The sequence below is a fragment of the Carassius carassius genome, chromosome 17 (genome assembly GCF_963082965.1).
Source record: "Carassius carassius chromosome 17, fCarCar2.1, whole genome shotgun sequence".
Taxonomy (NCBI): Eukaryota; Metazoa; Chordata; class Actinopteri; order Cypriniformes; family Cyprinidae; genus Carassius; species Carassius carassius.
This window is the reverse complement of record NC_081771.1, coordinates 9,365,005-9,381,605: the sequence shown is the minus strand read 5'-3', so window position 1 is coordinate 9,381,605 and position 16,601 is coordinate 9,365,005. Positions and strand designations below refer to the sequence as shown.

General features: G+C 35.1%; 4 protein-coding genes across 4 annotated transcripts; 2 read left to right on the top strand and 2 right to left on the bottom strand.

Moving 5' to 3' along the window:
* Positions 1–8,094: 8,094 nt before the first annotated feature.
* Positions 8,095–8,943, bottom strand: tomm6 (translocase of outer mitochondrial membrane 6 homolog (yeast)). The gene is made up of 2 exons (XM_059570760.1): positions 8,619–8,943; positions 8,095–8,473 (listed from the first exon to the last, which is right to left on the bottom strand). Exons 1-2 carry the CDS (start codon positions 8,711–8,713, stop codon positions 8,377–8,379), a joined length of 192 nt encoding a protein of 63 aa, XP_059426743.1. The 5' UTR covers positions 8,714–8,943; the 3' UTR covers positions 8,095–8,376.
* A 2-nt stretch (positions 8,944–8,945) lies between these two features.
* Positions 8,946–10,551, top strand: LOC132160991 (ubiquinol-cytochrome-c reductase complex assembly factor 2-like). The gene is made up of 4 exons (XM_059570759.1): positions 8,946–9,123; positions 9,513–9,587; positions 9,914–9,983; positions 10,147–10,551. The coding sequence occupies exons 1-4, from the start codon at positions 8,986–8,988 to the stop codon at positions 10,251–10,253; spliced, it is 390 nt and encodes a 129-aa protein (XP_059426742.1). The 5' UTR covers positions 8,946–8,985; the 3' UTR covers positions 10,254–10,551.
* A 714-nt stretch (positions 10,552–11,265) lies between these two features.
* LOC132160990 (translocator protein-like) lies at positions 11,266–13,632 on the bottom strand. Its single transcript, XM_059570758.1, has 4 exons — positions 13,415–13,632; positions 12,423–12,596; positions 12,133–12,271; positions 11,266–11,825 (listed from the first exon to the last, which is right to left on the bottom strand). The coding sequence occupies exons 2-4, from the start codon at positions 12,593–12,595 to the stop codon at positions 11,649–11,651; spliced, it is 489 nt and encodes a 162-aa protein (XP_059426741.1). The 5' UTR covers position 12,596; positions 13,415–13,632; the 3' UTR covers positions 11,266–11,648.
* Positions 13,633–14,745: 1,113 nt separating this feature from the next.
* On the top strand, positions 14,746–16,153 carry LOC132091033 (uncharacterized). Its single transcript, XM_059497811.1, has 3 exons — positions 14,746–14,980; positions 15,284–15,445; positions 15,537–16,153. Exons 1-3 carry the CDS (start codon positions 14,878–14,880, stop codon positions 16,151–16,153), a joined length of 882 nt encoding a protein of 293 aa, XP_059353794.1. The 5' UTR covers positions 14,746–14,877.
* Positions 16,154–16,601: the final 448 nt, after the last annotated feature.

Sequence of the window (16,601 nt, the reverse complement as noted above, 5' to 3'; positions counted from 1 at the left end):
GAAAATGAAAATTAAATTACATAATTTTCATTTGCCATTTCATACACCAGTTTTAATATGTAAAATGAATACTAATTTTAACGCTTTATAAGTTGCAAAATTAAAATGAAAATGTATTACAGAAATGATTAGATATGTATAACACGTTCAAGCAAAAACTGTGGCAAAATTATCATTTAAATGCTATTTTTCTTAAATGCATTAACACTCACAGTCAAGACACTTCGATTGCATTTTCATTCAATGTCCCGCAATGAATGTAGCAAAATTCAATGTGCACATTGAAAATGCATTCCGAGCCGATCAAGTGTCCGCCCCCTCCCGCCATGTCAATCACTGCGTGAACAAGGCGGGGCTTGCAGAAGGTCAGAGACTCAAATCTCAAGAAGAAGATTCATGTGAGAGAACATGGACAAGACCGTTGGTCCGTGTACGTTTTGATCATTTCGGTTTATGGCTTCAATATTTCATTCGCACTGGTGGGCGGAGCTGAAACGCTGCTTTCATCTGATTGGTCGAATCGCTCCACCTTCAGCTCGGTCTCTTCCATAGACTGTATAAAAACAGGTCTCTTCATTCTTTGTAATGTCTGAAACCGCTCACTGTTAATTAGCATAATATTTGAATCCGATTATGCTGGCCATATAATTCGTGCTGCTGCGACTTGCAAGAGACCCCGTTAAATTATTTCTAGGTTATAGTATTGTATAAATATGGTCCCACTGATAAAAACAGTGCAAATAGTTCTGTCTCCTTGGATAACAGTGAAGTGGAAATAAATATAGTTAAATTTATGAAATAAAATTAAATAGGATTTTTTGGGAAGGTAAGTCTGGCCAGTTATACAGCAACACGAGTCAGACGAGTTTGAAGATCTGAGCTGAATTTGGTGAAACATTAAAGTTCTAGTCTGTGTCAATTACTCTCATAATAAATAATAATAATAATGTTACCAGTATTTTTCGGTATAAGTTGCATCAGTCCAAAAATACGTCATGACGAGGAAAAAACATATAAGTCGCATTTATTCAGAACCAAGAGAAAGCATTACCGTCTACAGCCGCGAGAGGGCGCTCTGGGGTAGGCTACAGGAGCACTGAGCAGCATAGAGCTAATTTTACTATTTTTATTTCAGAAATGTAACAATATTAATTTTTACAATTATTTATTAATGTCACACACACATACCTAGTGCCTTATGACTTAAAAGATGAGAGTGGTAAATGTTACAGACATGGAACTGTTCAGTCTATTATTGATTTTTATTTCCACTTCACTTTTTTCCAAAGAGACAGAACTATTTGCACTGTATTTATCAGTGGGACAATATTCATACAATACTACAACCTAGAAATAATTTGCAGGTCTCAGCAGCACGAATTATGTGCCCAGCTAAATCTGATTCAAATATTATGCTAATTAACAGTGAGCGGTGGTTTCAGACATTACAGTGTCACACTAGCACTGACTCTTATTCTGCCTGAAAGAATGAAAAGATCGAGTTGAAGGTGGAGCGATTCGACCAATCAGATGAAAGCAGCGTTTCAGCTCCGCCCACCAGTGCAAATGAAATATTAAAGCCATAAACTGAAATGATGAAAACGTACACGGACCAACTGTCTTGTCCATGTTCTCTCACTTGAATCCTCTTGAGATTTGAGTCTCTGACCTTCTGCAAGCCCCGCCTTGTTCACTCAGTGATTGACGTGACGGGAGGGGGCAGACACTTGATCGGCTCGGAATGCATTTTCAATGTGCACATTGAATTTTGCAACATTCATTGCGGGACATTGAATGAAAATGCAATCGTAAGTGTCTTGAGTGTGAGTGTTAATGCATTTAAGAAAAATAGCATTTAAATGATAATTTTGCCACAGTTTTTGCTTGAACATGTTATACATATCTAATCATTTCTGTAATACATTTTCATTTTGCAACTTATAAAGCGTTAAAATTAGTATTCATTTTACATATTAAAACTGGTGTATGAAATGGCAAATGAAAATTATGTAATTTAATTTCCATTTTCATTTTGCACCAAACGTTGCACAAATGTATTGGAAAATGTAAATGTAAATACAGAAATGCATTGTCATTTTACATATTGCATTGTCATTTTGCATATTACATCCCAAATTGAATTATGATACCCATACGCTTCCATAACATACAGCGATATATGTGTGTGCAATCCTTTGAATGGTATCTTAAAATAATACACATTGCTAATCACAGTTAGCCCAGCGATAGGTTACATTAGAAAATAAGCCTTGACAAAATTCCCCATACCACCCAAAAGTAATTAATATGGCCGTAAGGCATACGGGTCAGGTAGCCTGCTTCCATCCGCGAGAGTTAATGAAGCCACACCCACCTAGCACGACGGCAGTGTCAGCAGCGGCAATCCACCTGTCACTCAAGTGGCTACGCCCTTAATTATGCAGAACTTTAAGTCTTAATATAATTCAAACGGATGAGTTATAAAAAAAATTCATCCCGCTCACAGTTGTCATGAAGGGCAAAATTAGCTATTTAGACCAAAATCATTTTTTGCACCAGGCTGTAAACATGTTTTTTCCTGCTGTAAAGTTGGGCATTTTAACATGGGAGTCTATGGGACTGACTCCCTTTTGCAGCCAGCCTCAAGCGGCCAGTCGATGAATTGCAGTTTTAGTCACTTCCTTATTGGCCTCACGAGAGAGAGCGGGTCGGGAGGTTGGCGCTCGGTTGTAATGCATGCTTTTAAAAATGTTTCAGATGGTGCCAGGATGGTGGGTTGAATTTATTTTGATCTCTCTTTTTCTTAGCACATCTGAGGGGTTTTCTAAAGCTCTAAGATCTGTTGCAACCTCACAGTTATGGAACTTTATATGGTTTTCTCTGCCTATTTCATCCTCTCTAGACAGTTTCGTCTGAAATCATTTGTGATGCACTGTGTGCAAAGTGAGGTGAAAAGGTAACGTTTATGAATCACAAAATGACAAATCGGGCATCCAGTGTTAATTAAGCCTGTACATCAGCATTTTCCAAAAATGAAGTACCTTCTTTTCAATCATTTTCAGGGCAGATGCTACAGAAGTCAGTCTTCAGCCAGAGGAAACATATGTTGCCCAGTTTGAATCAGAGCGTATCAGCAGTTGTCAGTTTACAGGTGAATCTCACCAAAACGGTTGACCAGATACTACATCACATTTCTGTATCACACGGGTCACATTTTATCAATCGGAAGACAGAAAAAACTTGCTTATCCTTAAGGCCGCTGTGTAATATTTGATACCCAAATTTTAAATTAGGCTTTTAAATGATTGTGATTGAAACTTTGCTAAAAACTGTTGAATTCAGTTCACTACATGCCTTGTGTTGTGTGATTGATAGTTTATGCTTTTTTATAATGGCTCTTTCAGGTTTTTATACTTTGAAATCTACAAAAAAAGTTATAAAGTAAACATAAGAGTAACTTATGTTGTTAGTAATATTTTGAGATGAAGACTTACTGTAGTCTGCTATACTTTTATAAAGATCTTATTGATTTGCATTACTATAAAAACATTTAATCTGCCAGTAGCCATAAAAGCCTGATGTATCTTATATGATGCTCAACAAAAAGCACATGCATATTTAGCATATATATTTCCTATTTCTAATAAGTCTGCTGTACATGCTCGCAAAACATGACCTTGGTCTGATGTCTACTGTTACTCCACAATACCTATCCCTCTGTTTTTGTGTTCTCGGTCTAGGCCAAGTTTGAGCTGATTGTGTCAGAGGCCTCATATCAGAAGAGTCTGATAGTAGCACTGAATGTGTTTCTGCTCCGCAGAATTCAAACAGATCCTGTCCCATGTGCAGCATCATGTTCTGTTCTCCAACCTAAAGGATGTCTGCAGAATCAGTGAATTGTATGAATAAAATTCTTGAATATACAATACTATACAAAATTTTTTAATGTGAAATGTATTAAGTCTGCCTTCACTTAATATAGGTTTAGGAATTATAGTTATTATAGGTATTTTTCAAATACATGAAATTCTATAATTATATAAATACATTACCATTCAAAAGTTTGGGGACAGTAGTTAATTTGTTTACAAATGAGTACTTTTATTCAGCAAGGATGTATTAAATTAGTTACAGTAAGAACATTAACAATGTCACAAAAAGATTTCGATTCCAAATAAGTGCTGCATTTTTTTAATTTTTATTTATCAAAAAAAGTGTATATATATATACAAATCATTAATAAAATAACAAAATAATTACAATAAAATTGTATCATGATTTTCACAAAACTATTAACATATTAATAGTATTAATAAAACATATTAAAAGACTGGAATAATTGCTGCTCAACATTTAGCTTTGCCATCACTAGAATAAATTACATTTAAAACACATTAAAAACATTTACAATAATAAATGAGATGTGCAGACTCTTCAGAGAACTTCCTGTTTGTTGTTTAGTGAACATGAACTTTTTATGCTATATCCTCAAGTACGGTGGCCGAGAAGTGCAAAACAAATCACAATTACAAAAACAAAATAACAAATCCAAAAACACAACGACAATTCAGAAAACAAAATAACAATTCAAAAAACACAACGACAATTCAGAAAACAAAATAACAATTCAGAAAACACAACGACAATTCATACAAAACGGAAAAGGTAGGTATATTTTGAGAACGCTCTATGACGCTTCCAGTATCCTGTGATTCCGGTTCTGGCTTGATTGACAGGTGTTTCATCCAATCAGCGATAAGTATGTCGTTCTCAAAATATACCTACCTTTTCCGTTTTGTATGAATTGTCGTTGTGTTTTCTGAATTGTTATTTTGTTTTCTGAATTGTCGTTGTGTTTTATGAATTGTTATTTTGTTTTCTGAATTGTCGTTGTGTTTTATGAATTGTCGTTGTGTTTTCTGAATTATTTTGTTTTCTGAATTGTCGTTGTGTTTTCTGAATTGTTATTTTGTTTTCTGAATTGTCGTTGTGTTTTTGGATTTGTTATTTTGTTTTTGTAATTGTGATTTGTTTTGCACTTCTCGGCCACTGTACTCAAGCGATCTAAAGGTTTTTGTTCTAATGTCCCTAATCTGACGGAAGCCATTGAAGCTGTACGTAAGGTAGGCTTTATCATGCATTTGCTTTCAAAATAATAAATGCCCCCATATAATTTCATTAAAAAAAAATTTCAATTGGATACTAATTTATTGCATGCTTATCAGTATTACATGTAAATCTAGTAATATAGTGTTCCTGTAGCTCAATTGGTAGAGCATTGTGTCATCAAGCGCAAGGTTGGGGGTTTGATTCCCCGGGAACACATGTTAGGTAAAAATTGATAGCAAGAATGCACTGTAAGTTGCTTTGGATAAAAGTGTCTGCTAAATGCATAAATTTAATTGTAATTTTAAATCATGTTACCTTATAAATGAAAGCATCTAAATGTATAATTGTGGAAGAATGTGACAAAAGTGTCCAACAAATGAAGAGGACAGAGCTGCTTGTTTGTTTGGACAGGTAAGTGGAATGTTAAGCCTTGAACGTTAATGTCAGCCTTTGAAAGATTGTCCAGAAAAGCCAATTCAAGAACTTAGGAGAGCTTCACAAGGAGTGGACTGAATCCAGAGTCAGCGCATCAAGAGTCACCACACTCAGACTTCTTCAGGAAAAGGGCTACAGCTGTCACATTCCTAGAACCAAGCCACTCCTGAACCAGAAAAAAAAACACCAGAAGCATTTCACCTGGGCTAAGGAGAAAAAGAACTGTTGCTCAGTGTTACACAGTATTGAGTGCATAATTAAACCACCTTTGGAAATCTTGAACAATTCTGTTTTGTAAATCTTTGTTTTGATTGATCTTTGATAAAATATTCAATTTTTTTGAGATACTGAATTTTTAATTTTTCTAAAATGTAAGTCATAACCATCAGAATTAAAAATTCTTGAAATATTTCAGTCTGTGTGCAATGAGTCTAGAGTATAGGAAAGTTTGCTTGTTTGAATTAAATTACAAAAAAAAAACCCCAGTAAAGTCTCTATTGTCTCTCACAAAGATGTGTACATACACCTTTTCAATTATCTTCTGCTCCTCTCTGTTAAAAGGTATGGTCTGTTAAAGATCTTATTTTACTGACCATCTAGATTTCAGAACTTACAATTACCTATTTTTGGTGTACTATATTGTTTTTCATACTCAACTCAGTGGACACAGGTTTGTTGTGCAGGACCATGCACTATTTCCTGATAACGTGCATGTCGAGGAAATCAAAACAATTAAGAACCACAGTAGATCTTCCTCTGCCCTGATACTGGCTGCATACACAAGGTGACTTGTTTTTCTTTGCAATACAATATATTGTGTAATAAAGTATTTACAGCGGGTAAAGTAATGATTGAACACATCACCATTTTTCTCAGTAAATATATTTCTAAAGGCGCTGTTGACACAAAATTTTCAACAGATGTCGGTAACAATCCAAGTAATCCATACTTACAAAGAAAACTACAAATAAGTTCAGAAATTAAGTTCTGCATAATAAAGTAGAATGACACAGCCCGGGGAAAAGTACTGAACACATGAAGACAGAGAGGTGTACAAAGGTATGCAAATCCAAAACACCAGCTGAAATCTTTCAGTAATTAGAAAGCAATCCTGCCCCTTCTAAATGGAAATTAATATTAGTTGGCTCAGTCCTAACTGATGGCTAATAAAAAGGTATCTCATGACCAACGTGTTATACAAGAAACATTTCATGATGGGTAAAATCAAAGAGCTTTCTCAAGACCTTTGCAACCTTATTTTTGCAAAACATACTGATGGCATTGGTTACAGAAAAATTTCAATACTTCTGAATTTTCCAGTGAGCACTGTTTGGGCCAAGATCCAGATGTGGAAAGAACATAATTTCACCATAAACCAGCCACGACCATGTGCTCCTCGCAAGATTTCTGACAGAGAAGTGAACATAATTCTCAGAAGAGTTAAGAATCACTTGTGGTGCGCTTCAGAAAGACCTGGAATTAGCATGTACAATTGTTTCAAAGAAAATAAGTACAGTAAATAATGCATTCAACCATTGTGGCCTGTGTGCACGTTCACAACACAACTATTGCTGAAGAAAAAGCATGTTGAAGCTTGTTTAAAGTTTGCTGCACAACATTTAGAAAAGCCTGTGAAATACTGGGAGAATATAGTCTGGTCAGATGAGACAACAGTGGTATGATGTATGATGTCTTTGAATGACATAATACACACCATGTTTGGAGACCAAATGACACATCACCCCAAAACATCATAGTGTAGCACTGGCAAAATTCATATAATTGAAGGAAGGATGAATGGAAAAATGTATACAGAGACATTCTTGAGAAAAATCTGCTGCCATCTACCAGGATGATGAAGATGAAACAAGGGTGACCATTCCTGCCAAGACAATGATCTCAAACACACAGCAACGGAAACTCTCATTTGGTTTAAGAGGAAGAAAATAAAACTGCTAGAATGGCCCAGCCAATCACCTGACTTGAATCCAATAGAAAATCTATGGAAAGAACTACAGTTCAGAGTTCATAGAAGAGACCCGTGGAACCATCTGAAGACAGTTTGTGTGGAAGAATGGGCCAAAATCACACCTGAGCAATGCATGCGACTGGTTTCTCCATACAAGAGGGTCTTGAAGATGTCATTACCAACAAAGGCCTTTGTACAAAGTATTAAATACATTTCAGTAAGCATGTTCAATACTTTCCCTTGGGTCACTCCATTTTTATACACAGAACTTAATTTCTGAACATAGTTGTAATGTTTTATTTTTATGGATTACTTGGGTTGTTACGGACATCTGGTGAAAATTCATGTCAATAGCACCTTAAGAAAAACATTTTGAGAAAAACGTATTCAATACTTTTTTTTACCCGCGTTTTCTTGAATGAAGATTTTGTTCGCAAAATTTAAATTCTTAGAATGCTTAACTCTAAAATGGTAATTATGTCCTCAGGATTAGAAAAAGAGACCTGGATGAAAGTTTTCTCTTCAAAATATATATTTTAAATATTAATATGTAAATTCTTAAATAAAAGGCTGTAGGCAACTGATTCACGGTGAGATTTATTTCAACAAAATGCAATGAATGCACAGAAGAAATGTACAGTTGTGATCATCCAATAGCTTAGACTTATTCCCTTCAGTGTTGAATGGGCTTCTTCTACAAGGCCCTCGGTAGAAAATGTATGTTCTTCCATTTCACCATCACCTATCCTGAAAAGACAAAATGAAGGAGTTAAGACACGTATCTATTTTAGATGTTTTGGAGTGAATAATGCTTTCAAGATTTGTTATTTCACCTGTTAAAGTCAATTTTTGCGGAGTGGGAACTACGTGACTGGCTGAGGAGACATCAAGTCAAAATCTGAAAGGTTTCTTGCGACCCAAACACCCGCTGCGAATAAACCCAGGTTTACAAGGAGATTCCTACAACAATAACACAAAGGAGATGGTCACGTGATGGCAATCATTTAAAATTATACATATGAATATGATTTCGAGTAAATGAGTTGCACGCAACAGCAATGTTCGCTTCGTTTTTAAGCTTCGTACGACATTTAAAACAACAAACCTTCTGAAATCATTTCTGTCCGCCGCGAAACGGCAAGCTGAGCTTATCCATCCCATGACACCACCTGATCGCCCGTCTGTTTTCTTTCCACTCATTTTATTTGTAAAATAAATAAATTTGTATTAGCCAAGCAAGCCAGAGGCTCTTTGCTATTACCTTGAGATTCCTACGGCAAACCACGAGGTTAACAGTATCGCGCTACGGATCCCCAACTGGAACAAAGCGTATTGACAAACAGGCGGTTTCTTGTGTTAAGTAATCATTTTTGAAACGCCGTAGCGTTTGTCCCTCCACGGCTTACAGATTTTCAGCACCGTTGTAAAACACACCGCCCAGGCGCCTACAATTCCTTTCCTTTATACATGCCATGGCTGCCACCAGATACCGTCGATTTCTAAAGCTATGCGAGGAATGGCCAAAGGACGAGTCAAAGAAAGGGCGAGATTTAGGAACATTTTTACGCCAAAGAGTCGCTAGTGCTTTCCGAGAAGGCGAGAATACACAGGTATTGTTTTCACTTGAGTGAATTACTGTACGATTTACCCGTGTTGCATTGCAAGTTGTTAGACAAGTCAAATGCCATCTTACATATTGTGTATTAATGATAATCACAAACATGTTATTTATTTGGAGATGTTAGTTTTTACAATAAAGTTTCCATCAAGTGTCTTGAAAATATGTGTACACTGGAAGTTTCTTTAACACAATAATAATAAGAATATAATTAATATTAATAAATAAATAAAATAATAAAAACTTGGCAATAAATCTCTTTCTTATTCTGAAGGGTTTTTCTTTTTTATTGCCTAGTAAACATCCTTTCTCAAAATAATTAATGCAACAATGCAGATATCTAATGCACCATTGACTATGTTGCCTTATGTTTCAATTAAGATTTCAGATCCAGAGAAATGTGATCAGATGTTTGAAAGTCTGGTTCACATAAACAGTAATGTGTACAAAGAAAAGGTGAGCCACATTTTCTAAATGATTCTAGGGCTCAACTTTTATGGATAACTGAGTCATCCACATAACAGAGCATAATTCAGTTATCATTAGATTTATTTTAACTGCCGTGGATTTTTTGGAAATGTTGTATTTTATCATTTTTGTCTTTGTTGTCATATTCTGTGGGGAATAAACGGTTGTAGTATGAGCTCATTTGGATTTATTCTGTTTAAACACCCATCCTCACATTTTTATGTTTTTAATAAATTCCTTTCATTTCTTTGATTTGATTGACCTAAGTCTCATAATGTGATGGCATCATAATGTTTTGGTTTGTTTGTGTTCAGTTTCCACGGTCAAAAGATACTAGTTTTACAGGTGTAACAGTAGAAGAGTGCCGAATGCTATTGGCAACAGGTGAGGATTTCTTGAGTTTAGTTCTTATGTTCACCAATGTTGCATTTATGTATTCTTATCAAAACAGTTTTTGGAAAATTTTACTATTTTTTTCAGGGTCCTTTGATTAATAGAAAGTAAAAAGAAACAGCATTTTACTTTTTGTCATTTTTTTGTTTTGCAGGAAACATACAGCACACAGAGGAGGAGAAGAAAGGATTGTGGAAGACACTAATGGATCGCTTCTCCTCCAAACATGAAGGTGGAACCCCTGAAAAAGCTGAAAAATAATCATACTACACAGATTTTATTTTTTCCCCTTTGCACTTTTTTTTAAATAAAAAAAAATTACTGTGTCTGTCTAAATCTTCACTTCGAACAGCTGTAGCTCTCTTCATGTTGATAGATGAACAGACACTTCCAAGAAGTAAAACTGATGGTATCTGGAGAGCTGTGTTAAAGTTGGAAAAATTTGATAATTAAGTAAAATCCATATTCAGTTTTACAGAATATTACTTTTCAGTTTTATAGGATATTCTTTCTCTTGAATCCATAATGCAAATAAATACTTTGTGTATTTCCCATATAACACTACAGTTTCGTTCTTGTTTTGATTTCACTGGATAAAAGCCATGCTGAATTATGTATGTTCTTTATGGTTTTTGCACTTATGTATACTATTTTTACACCCTTTGTTTTATTATCATTAAAACTATATTCAGTAGTAAACATTTGAAGTGGATCAAAAAAGTTCATCAAAGTTTTCCAAAGACAAGAATACATTTTGTTTTAGGTTTTAGGCCAAATTTGATGAAAGGTTTTGATCCACTTCAAATGTTGAATAGTGCAGGGGTTCAGCTTCTTTGAGGGTTATACAGGTATTTATTCTTAATATTCTCTTAGGGACATTTTATTGGCTGATTGCATGAACCATTTAAAGTTAGTGTGATGATTAAAGTATAAAATAAGTTTTTATAAATTATAATTATTATTTTTAAATAAAGAATAATGATTTAGGGTTATGATGGAATAACTGCTGAAGTGCAGTTGAGTAATATAAAGTTTTACAGAAAAGTGATATAACATAAAGCTAATGCATTGCACACTGGGGAATTTCCTGGCAGATGCTGATAATATGTTCTGTGCCATGACATACAATATGTTCACAAAAGATAGCTGGATGATAAAAACTTTGCCAAACCACCACCCTTGCAAAGCCACACAGGTTTAAGACCACAGCTTGGTGTTTGGAGTACAATCCATGTACAATGTTTTAACTAATTTCCTTCCAAGAAACCAAGTCATGAAAACATTTTTATTAAAAAAAATAGCCAAGGAAGCAAGCAAAACATTGTTCTGTTAACAATCTGAGACATTTTGAGTTTGAAGAGCCTGTAAAGTGATCTTTGTAAAATGCTGAACTTAAGTGAACCAATGGACTTCATATAATGGAGTTCATATAATGGAAGCACTGGAACATTTTCATTTTTATTGCCTTTACTTCTTTTATAGTTAAGACACAATGTGAATATTTCTGATATTACAAAACTGTAAGTGAAGATAAAAATGAAACTAAATTCTTCATTATTATACTTCAAAATGGCCAACAAGAAAAATAAGTAAAATATGGTTGCATTTTTGTTTTAGTCAGTGTTAGTTAGAATAGTGTTTGTTTTATTGAATTCTTTAGTCATCTTTTTTGGGCTCTGGATTGTCTCTCCAGATGCAGTAGTTGAGGCTGGTAGCGAGGCAGAGCCAGGCCAAGTATGGTACCATGAGAAGTGTTGCAGTATGGCTGATGGGATACCAAGACACCATTGTGGCTGCCACTGTGCCAGTCAGCATCACTACCTCTATCATCGCCTGGATATGAAAGAAGAACAGAACACCACTATATTTAACCATATAAGATATTAGATATACGTTGACTTTCAAAAAAATACAGTGGAAAAAATGGGAAGCAAAAGTCTTTGGTAACATTTTTGTGTGTTCATCAGAAGAAAGAAATGCATACAGGTTTGGAATAACATCAAGGTGAGTAAATGAGTTTTCCCAAAAATCTCTGATACTATCTCACGACCATATGCAGATAAGCTGGTTCCTGGTTTACCTCTTAGGTATTTTAACTGAAATAACAGTATGATTTTTGAAACTCATAATAACATCCCACCAGTTTAATGTTGTGAGCGCCAAAGAAGATGGGTGTCCAGGCCCAATTAAGCGCCAACTGCATCCCATAGAGCCCCAGTGGCACCAGTGAATCCTGGGTGAAGCCTCCAAGCTCTTTCCACACAAGGTATGAACCGTAGCTTTAAAAAAAAGAGAGAAAATCATTTACACCATCTGGAGGTACCTTTAGTTATTCATTTACTTTTAAACCTAACTACAACTTCCTTCAAAGTTACTAAATGCATAAGAGCCAGGTATAAACCATAGTAAGTCAGAAATGTTTAAACAAACCCCATGCCAGTGTAGAGAGTGGTCCACACTATTGGGAAGGCAGCGTTAGGTGGCCTCCATGAGGGTTTGTTGAGCGTGGTGTACCAGGTCTTCACCTCCTTCCGTGTGATTAAACCTCCAAATATCCCACCAACGTGTGGAAGGGCAGTCAAACTCAGCAGAGGAATCCACATCCTTTCAATGCAAAATGACAAATTAAGGTTGCCTAGCATTTGCCTGTGTACATTAAGCAACACATTTGTTTTAGAGTAATTGCTTTGCCCCCTTTTTCTCTGTATAACTTCCAAGTCTGACAACTTATCTCCTCAGAATGTGCGACAAGCAGGCCAACAGTAGCTCAGGGCTCATTTACATTAAATAAAATGATAATATCAGCCTTCTCTCACAATAAATGCAATCGTACAACATTAGCTTGATGCAAGTACTCTCACATATAAATACAAAATATAAGTAAAATATTAAAATATGGTAATATTAGGCTGTCAGGTAAACTAGTTCAACAAACTAATATAATAAAAAATAGTCAACATAGACTTTATCAGCAAAGCTGAACTGCTGTCCATATACTTTTTTTATTATTTTATTTTTTTGTAATTCTGCAATCGTATACGATCGAAAGATTGTCTGTTATAAATTAAATTTTAATAACTTCCAACAATTTATCAAGAATGTATGATTTAAAACAACAAAGTTTTGCCAGTTCAGTTTGCCCCGCTGTGACTCACAAAACTGTTTGTTTTATACAAGATAGTGATGAGGACGTCGCAAAGACCCACATAGATTTTTCCTTTCGTGCAAATGATGTTAAACAGCAAGATAATGTTATGATAATGATAATAATGTTAGTCAGGCGCTCAGCAGAACTTATTTAACGCGCTATGCAGAGATAGGAATTTTGTTGACAAGTTCAAACGACGGACTCATAAGAGAAACAGCAAAGCAAATTGCCTTATGTAATGTTACTAAATGTATAACAACGCTGTTGTCTTTACCTGAATGGACAGGTCGAAGCGATGTTCGATGTTATGTGAAGAGAGACGTCTCGATGGCTTTCTATGACCGGAGTGATCTTGAAATAATGATATAAGTTTGTGTAACATATAGTGGGCGTGCATGAAGGATGGGCTGCTCTCGTGTAGAAACAATACAACTGAAACGCTGGCCACTAGAGAGAGGCATGTAAACATCTGCCTCTTCTTCCTGGTGTTGTGAAACGATCACTCAGCATAGAAATGCTTGAATCTGGTGTGTTCAAGAAGATCATCGCGGCGCTGCGCTGGAACAGAAACAGTCACTTTTGAAAATTAGCTTTGACATATTATGTGTCAAATATCAATTGACTAAGAGAGCTGCCAAAATCAACGAGGAACCATTTACTGTCTCATAGACGACAACAAAACACTGTCACTCACAATAAATATCTGTTGTGCAATCTGTGTGTTTGTGTGTATAGATTTACTGAATGATCTGCAGGTGTGAATATTAATGCAAAATGAAGACGAAGTTCTTATGGAAAATTTATATTCCCTTGTCTTGTCTAGGTAAGAGCACCAAGGAAACGTGCAAACATGCAGAATGTAGACTACAGACCTTACCCAAATCATTTATTTTTTACCTGTAGACATAATATACAAATAACATAAAATGTACACACTAGCTAATCAAAACTGACATTTCCTCAGTTATTGTTTTTGCATGGTTATGCAAACTCCTCTGTAACTGAAACTTTATTAATTTCATTTTTACCCTTAACATGCAATTGCAATACAGTGTTAATAAAAGAAAGACATTAATTGAATTAAATTTACATTACAGTGAATATTTTATTGTGAATTAATTCATTATGAATTTGGATGTGGTCAAATATGTAAAAAAATAAAATAAAAAATAAGAATTCGGCTATGCTATTATTTTGTGACAGCAATTTAGATTGGATCTCAGAAAACACACTTATTCCTTGGTTTAACCTCATGATTGAGTATAGTATTATATATATATAATATTTATATAATTTATATAATATTTGTATTAATGAAATGGAACTGTGTATATAACTACATACATAAACTACTGTATATATATATATATATATATATATATATATATATATATATATATATATATATATATATATATATATATATACTACAATTGTTTTAGCATTATTATTATATCTCCTTAAAATGATTTATGTAAAACATCAAAAATGAAAATATTAACATTAACATATTAAAATGTTGAACTTGGCAGTTGTTCTCTGTATAATGTCTATATATCTACAGTTAGTACTTGAGATTTTGTTTGTTTGTTTGTTTTTGAACTTTTCTAAGAGAGTGTATGAAGCCATTAAACAAGCAACTGTGATATCATAAAAGGAATGTTTCAACATACTTATAGCAGATGAGAATATTGAGGACTAATTGAGTTGTTAACAATTTCCAATGTTAATGTTTTCATGAATATACACTTTTCAATGAATTCCTACAACTACTCCGAGCCCAAGCTAGGGAGCGAGCAGCCTTCCAGCTCTCCACCACCTCAAATATGCCAGAATAATGGTAAGAGGACATGATTTTCTTGTTTCAAATGGCTGATTTAAATCAAATGAATTATTAGTAAGTGGCCTTTAGTTCAAAACCACTTTATTAGTAAATTATGAAATAAATAATGAAATTTTATAGCTAATTATCAATTCACTCCACTATCACTCCAATCATTCATCCAAAATGGATCTTGTATTAATTTTGATTATTTATAACTTTTTTGAATAACATGTTTCTTCAATGTATCTACACTGATCATTTAAATATCATTGAATGATTTTTGCATGTTTCAATTAAATGGCATTGTGTAATTTTAAGGACCTGCCATGACCGAAAATGACTTCATGGCATCTCCATGCCCACTATCTCCAACTCCTCCCTCACAGAAGTACAGAGCAGAGGTGCTATCTAACAGCCACATTTTGGCCAGTCCAAGATCTGAGTCAATTGAGACCCCATCTGGTGTTCTCACACCTGAAGGTAACTTCTCAACAAAAATATCACACCAAAGTAGTTTATCAGCACAAAGCTTGAAAAGATACTGGGTTACTTATTATGTTTTAATTTTTAGATTTGATCTGGGATCCCCCAAATCTTCAGGAGCTTGGTCCACTGAAATTATTAGGTGTTTACAACCTTCCACTGCCCTTCTGGCCTGCCAGCTTAAAGGATAAGGTGAAGAATCTTGGCATTAATGAGGATGAGACAAACAGAGCTGAAGACAGCAGCAACATGAAGAATCAATCCTCGTCTGTGAGTCACCATACATTTGAGGAGCTTCTTGAGGATTTAGATTTCTCAACACCTTTTCCTCCAGCAAATGAGGATATCTTTGATATACTGGGCTTCTCTGTTGATGCATACAATGAACAGACCGAGACTGATGCTGTCATAGAGCAAGAAGAGGACAAGGACAAGCTCCCGCCCAGTCCTGATGTCATCACTAGCCACAACATGGAAGCTGCAGCCTTTGATTCTGAGGAATGTCTGTCTTATGTTACAGGCTCAAGAAAGAGAAAGAGGGCTATTTTCTCTGACAATGACCCCTCTTCTGCTGCTGACCCAAGTTCTGCCATGTTTGATGATTCTGAGCTTTTTGAGCCTCCACATGCTAAGCCTCAGCTAGACCTTTTCACAAATTTGTATAGTGCTATATTCTCAGACGAAAGCACTGTTTCTTACAATTAAAGCATTTGCAAACTGAAAGTCTGAAATGTTTCTCTGTATTGTCTGTGGTCATCTGGGGATTTTCAGTCAAAAATGTCATATATGCTTTGAGCTAGTTAAATTCAGAATGCTGGAATTCACACTTTCTGGGAAGAAAACCATTGTTACGTAGAGGTTGCAGGTTAAATCCCTGAAAGCGGCGATCCATATTTTCATTATCATGCACTTGAACAAGAAAGTTAATGCGAATTGCCATTCACAACCCATTTTGCTTCCATAATGTGAGACTGATTTAGTATATCAGAAAAATAGACTAGATTGTGAAATCATATGAACCTAACATGGTTGCCACAATGAGGGATCGCGTTCCATGTAGAACAAACTTATTCTATCCCACTGATATGCCTCTAACTACTTCAGTTTGATCAAACTTGCAGTTGTTGTTGCCCTTTACAGGCTGACAGACATG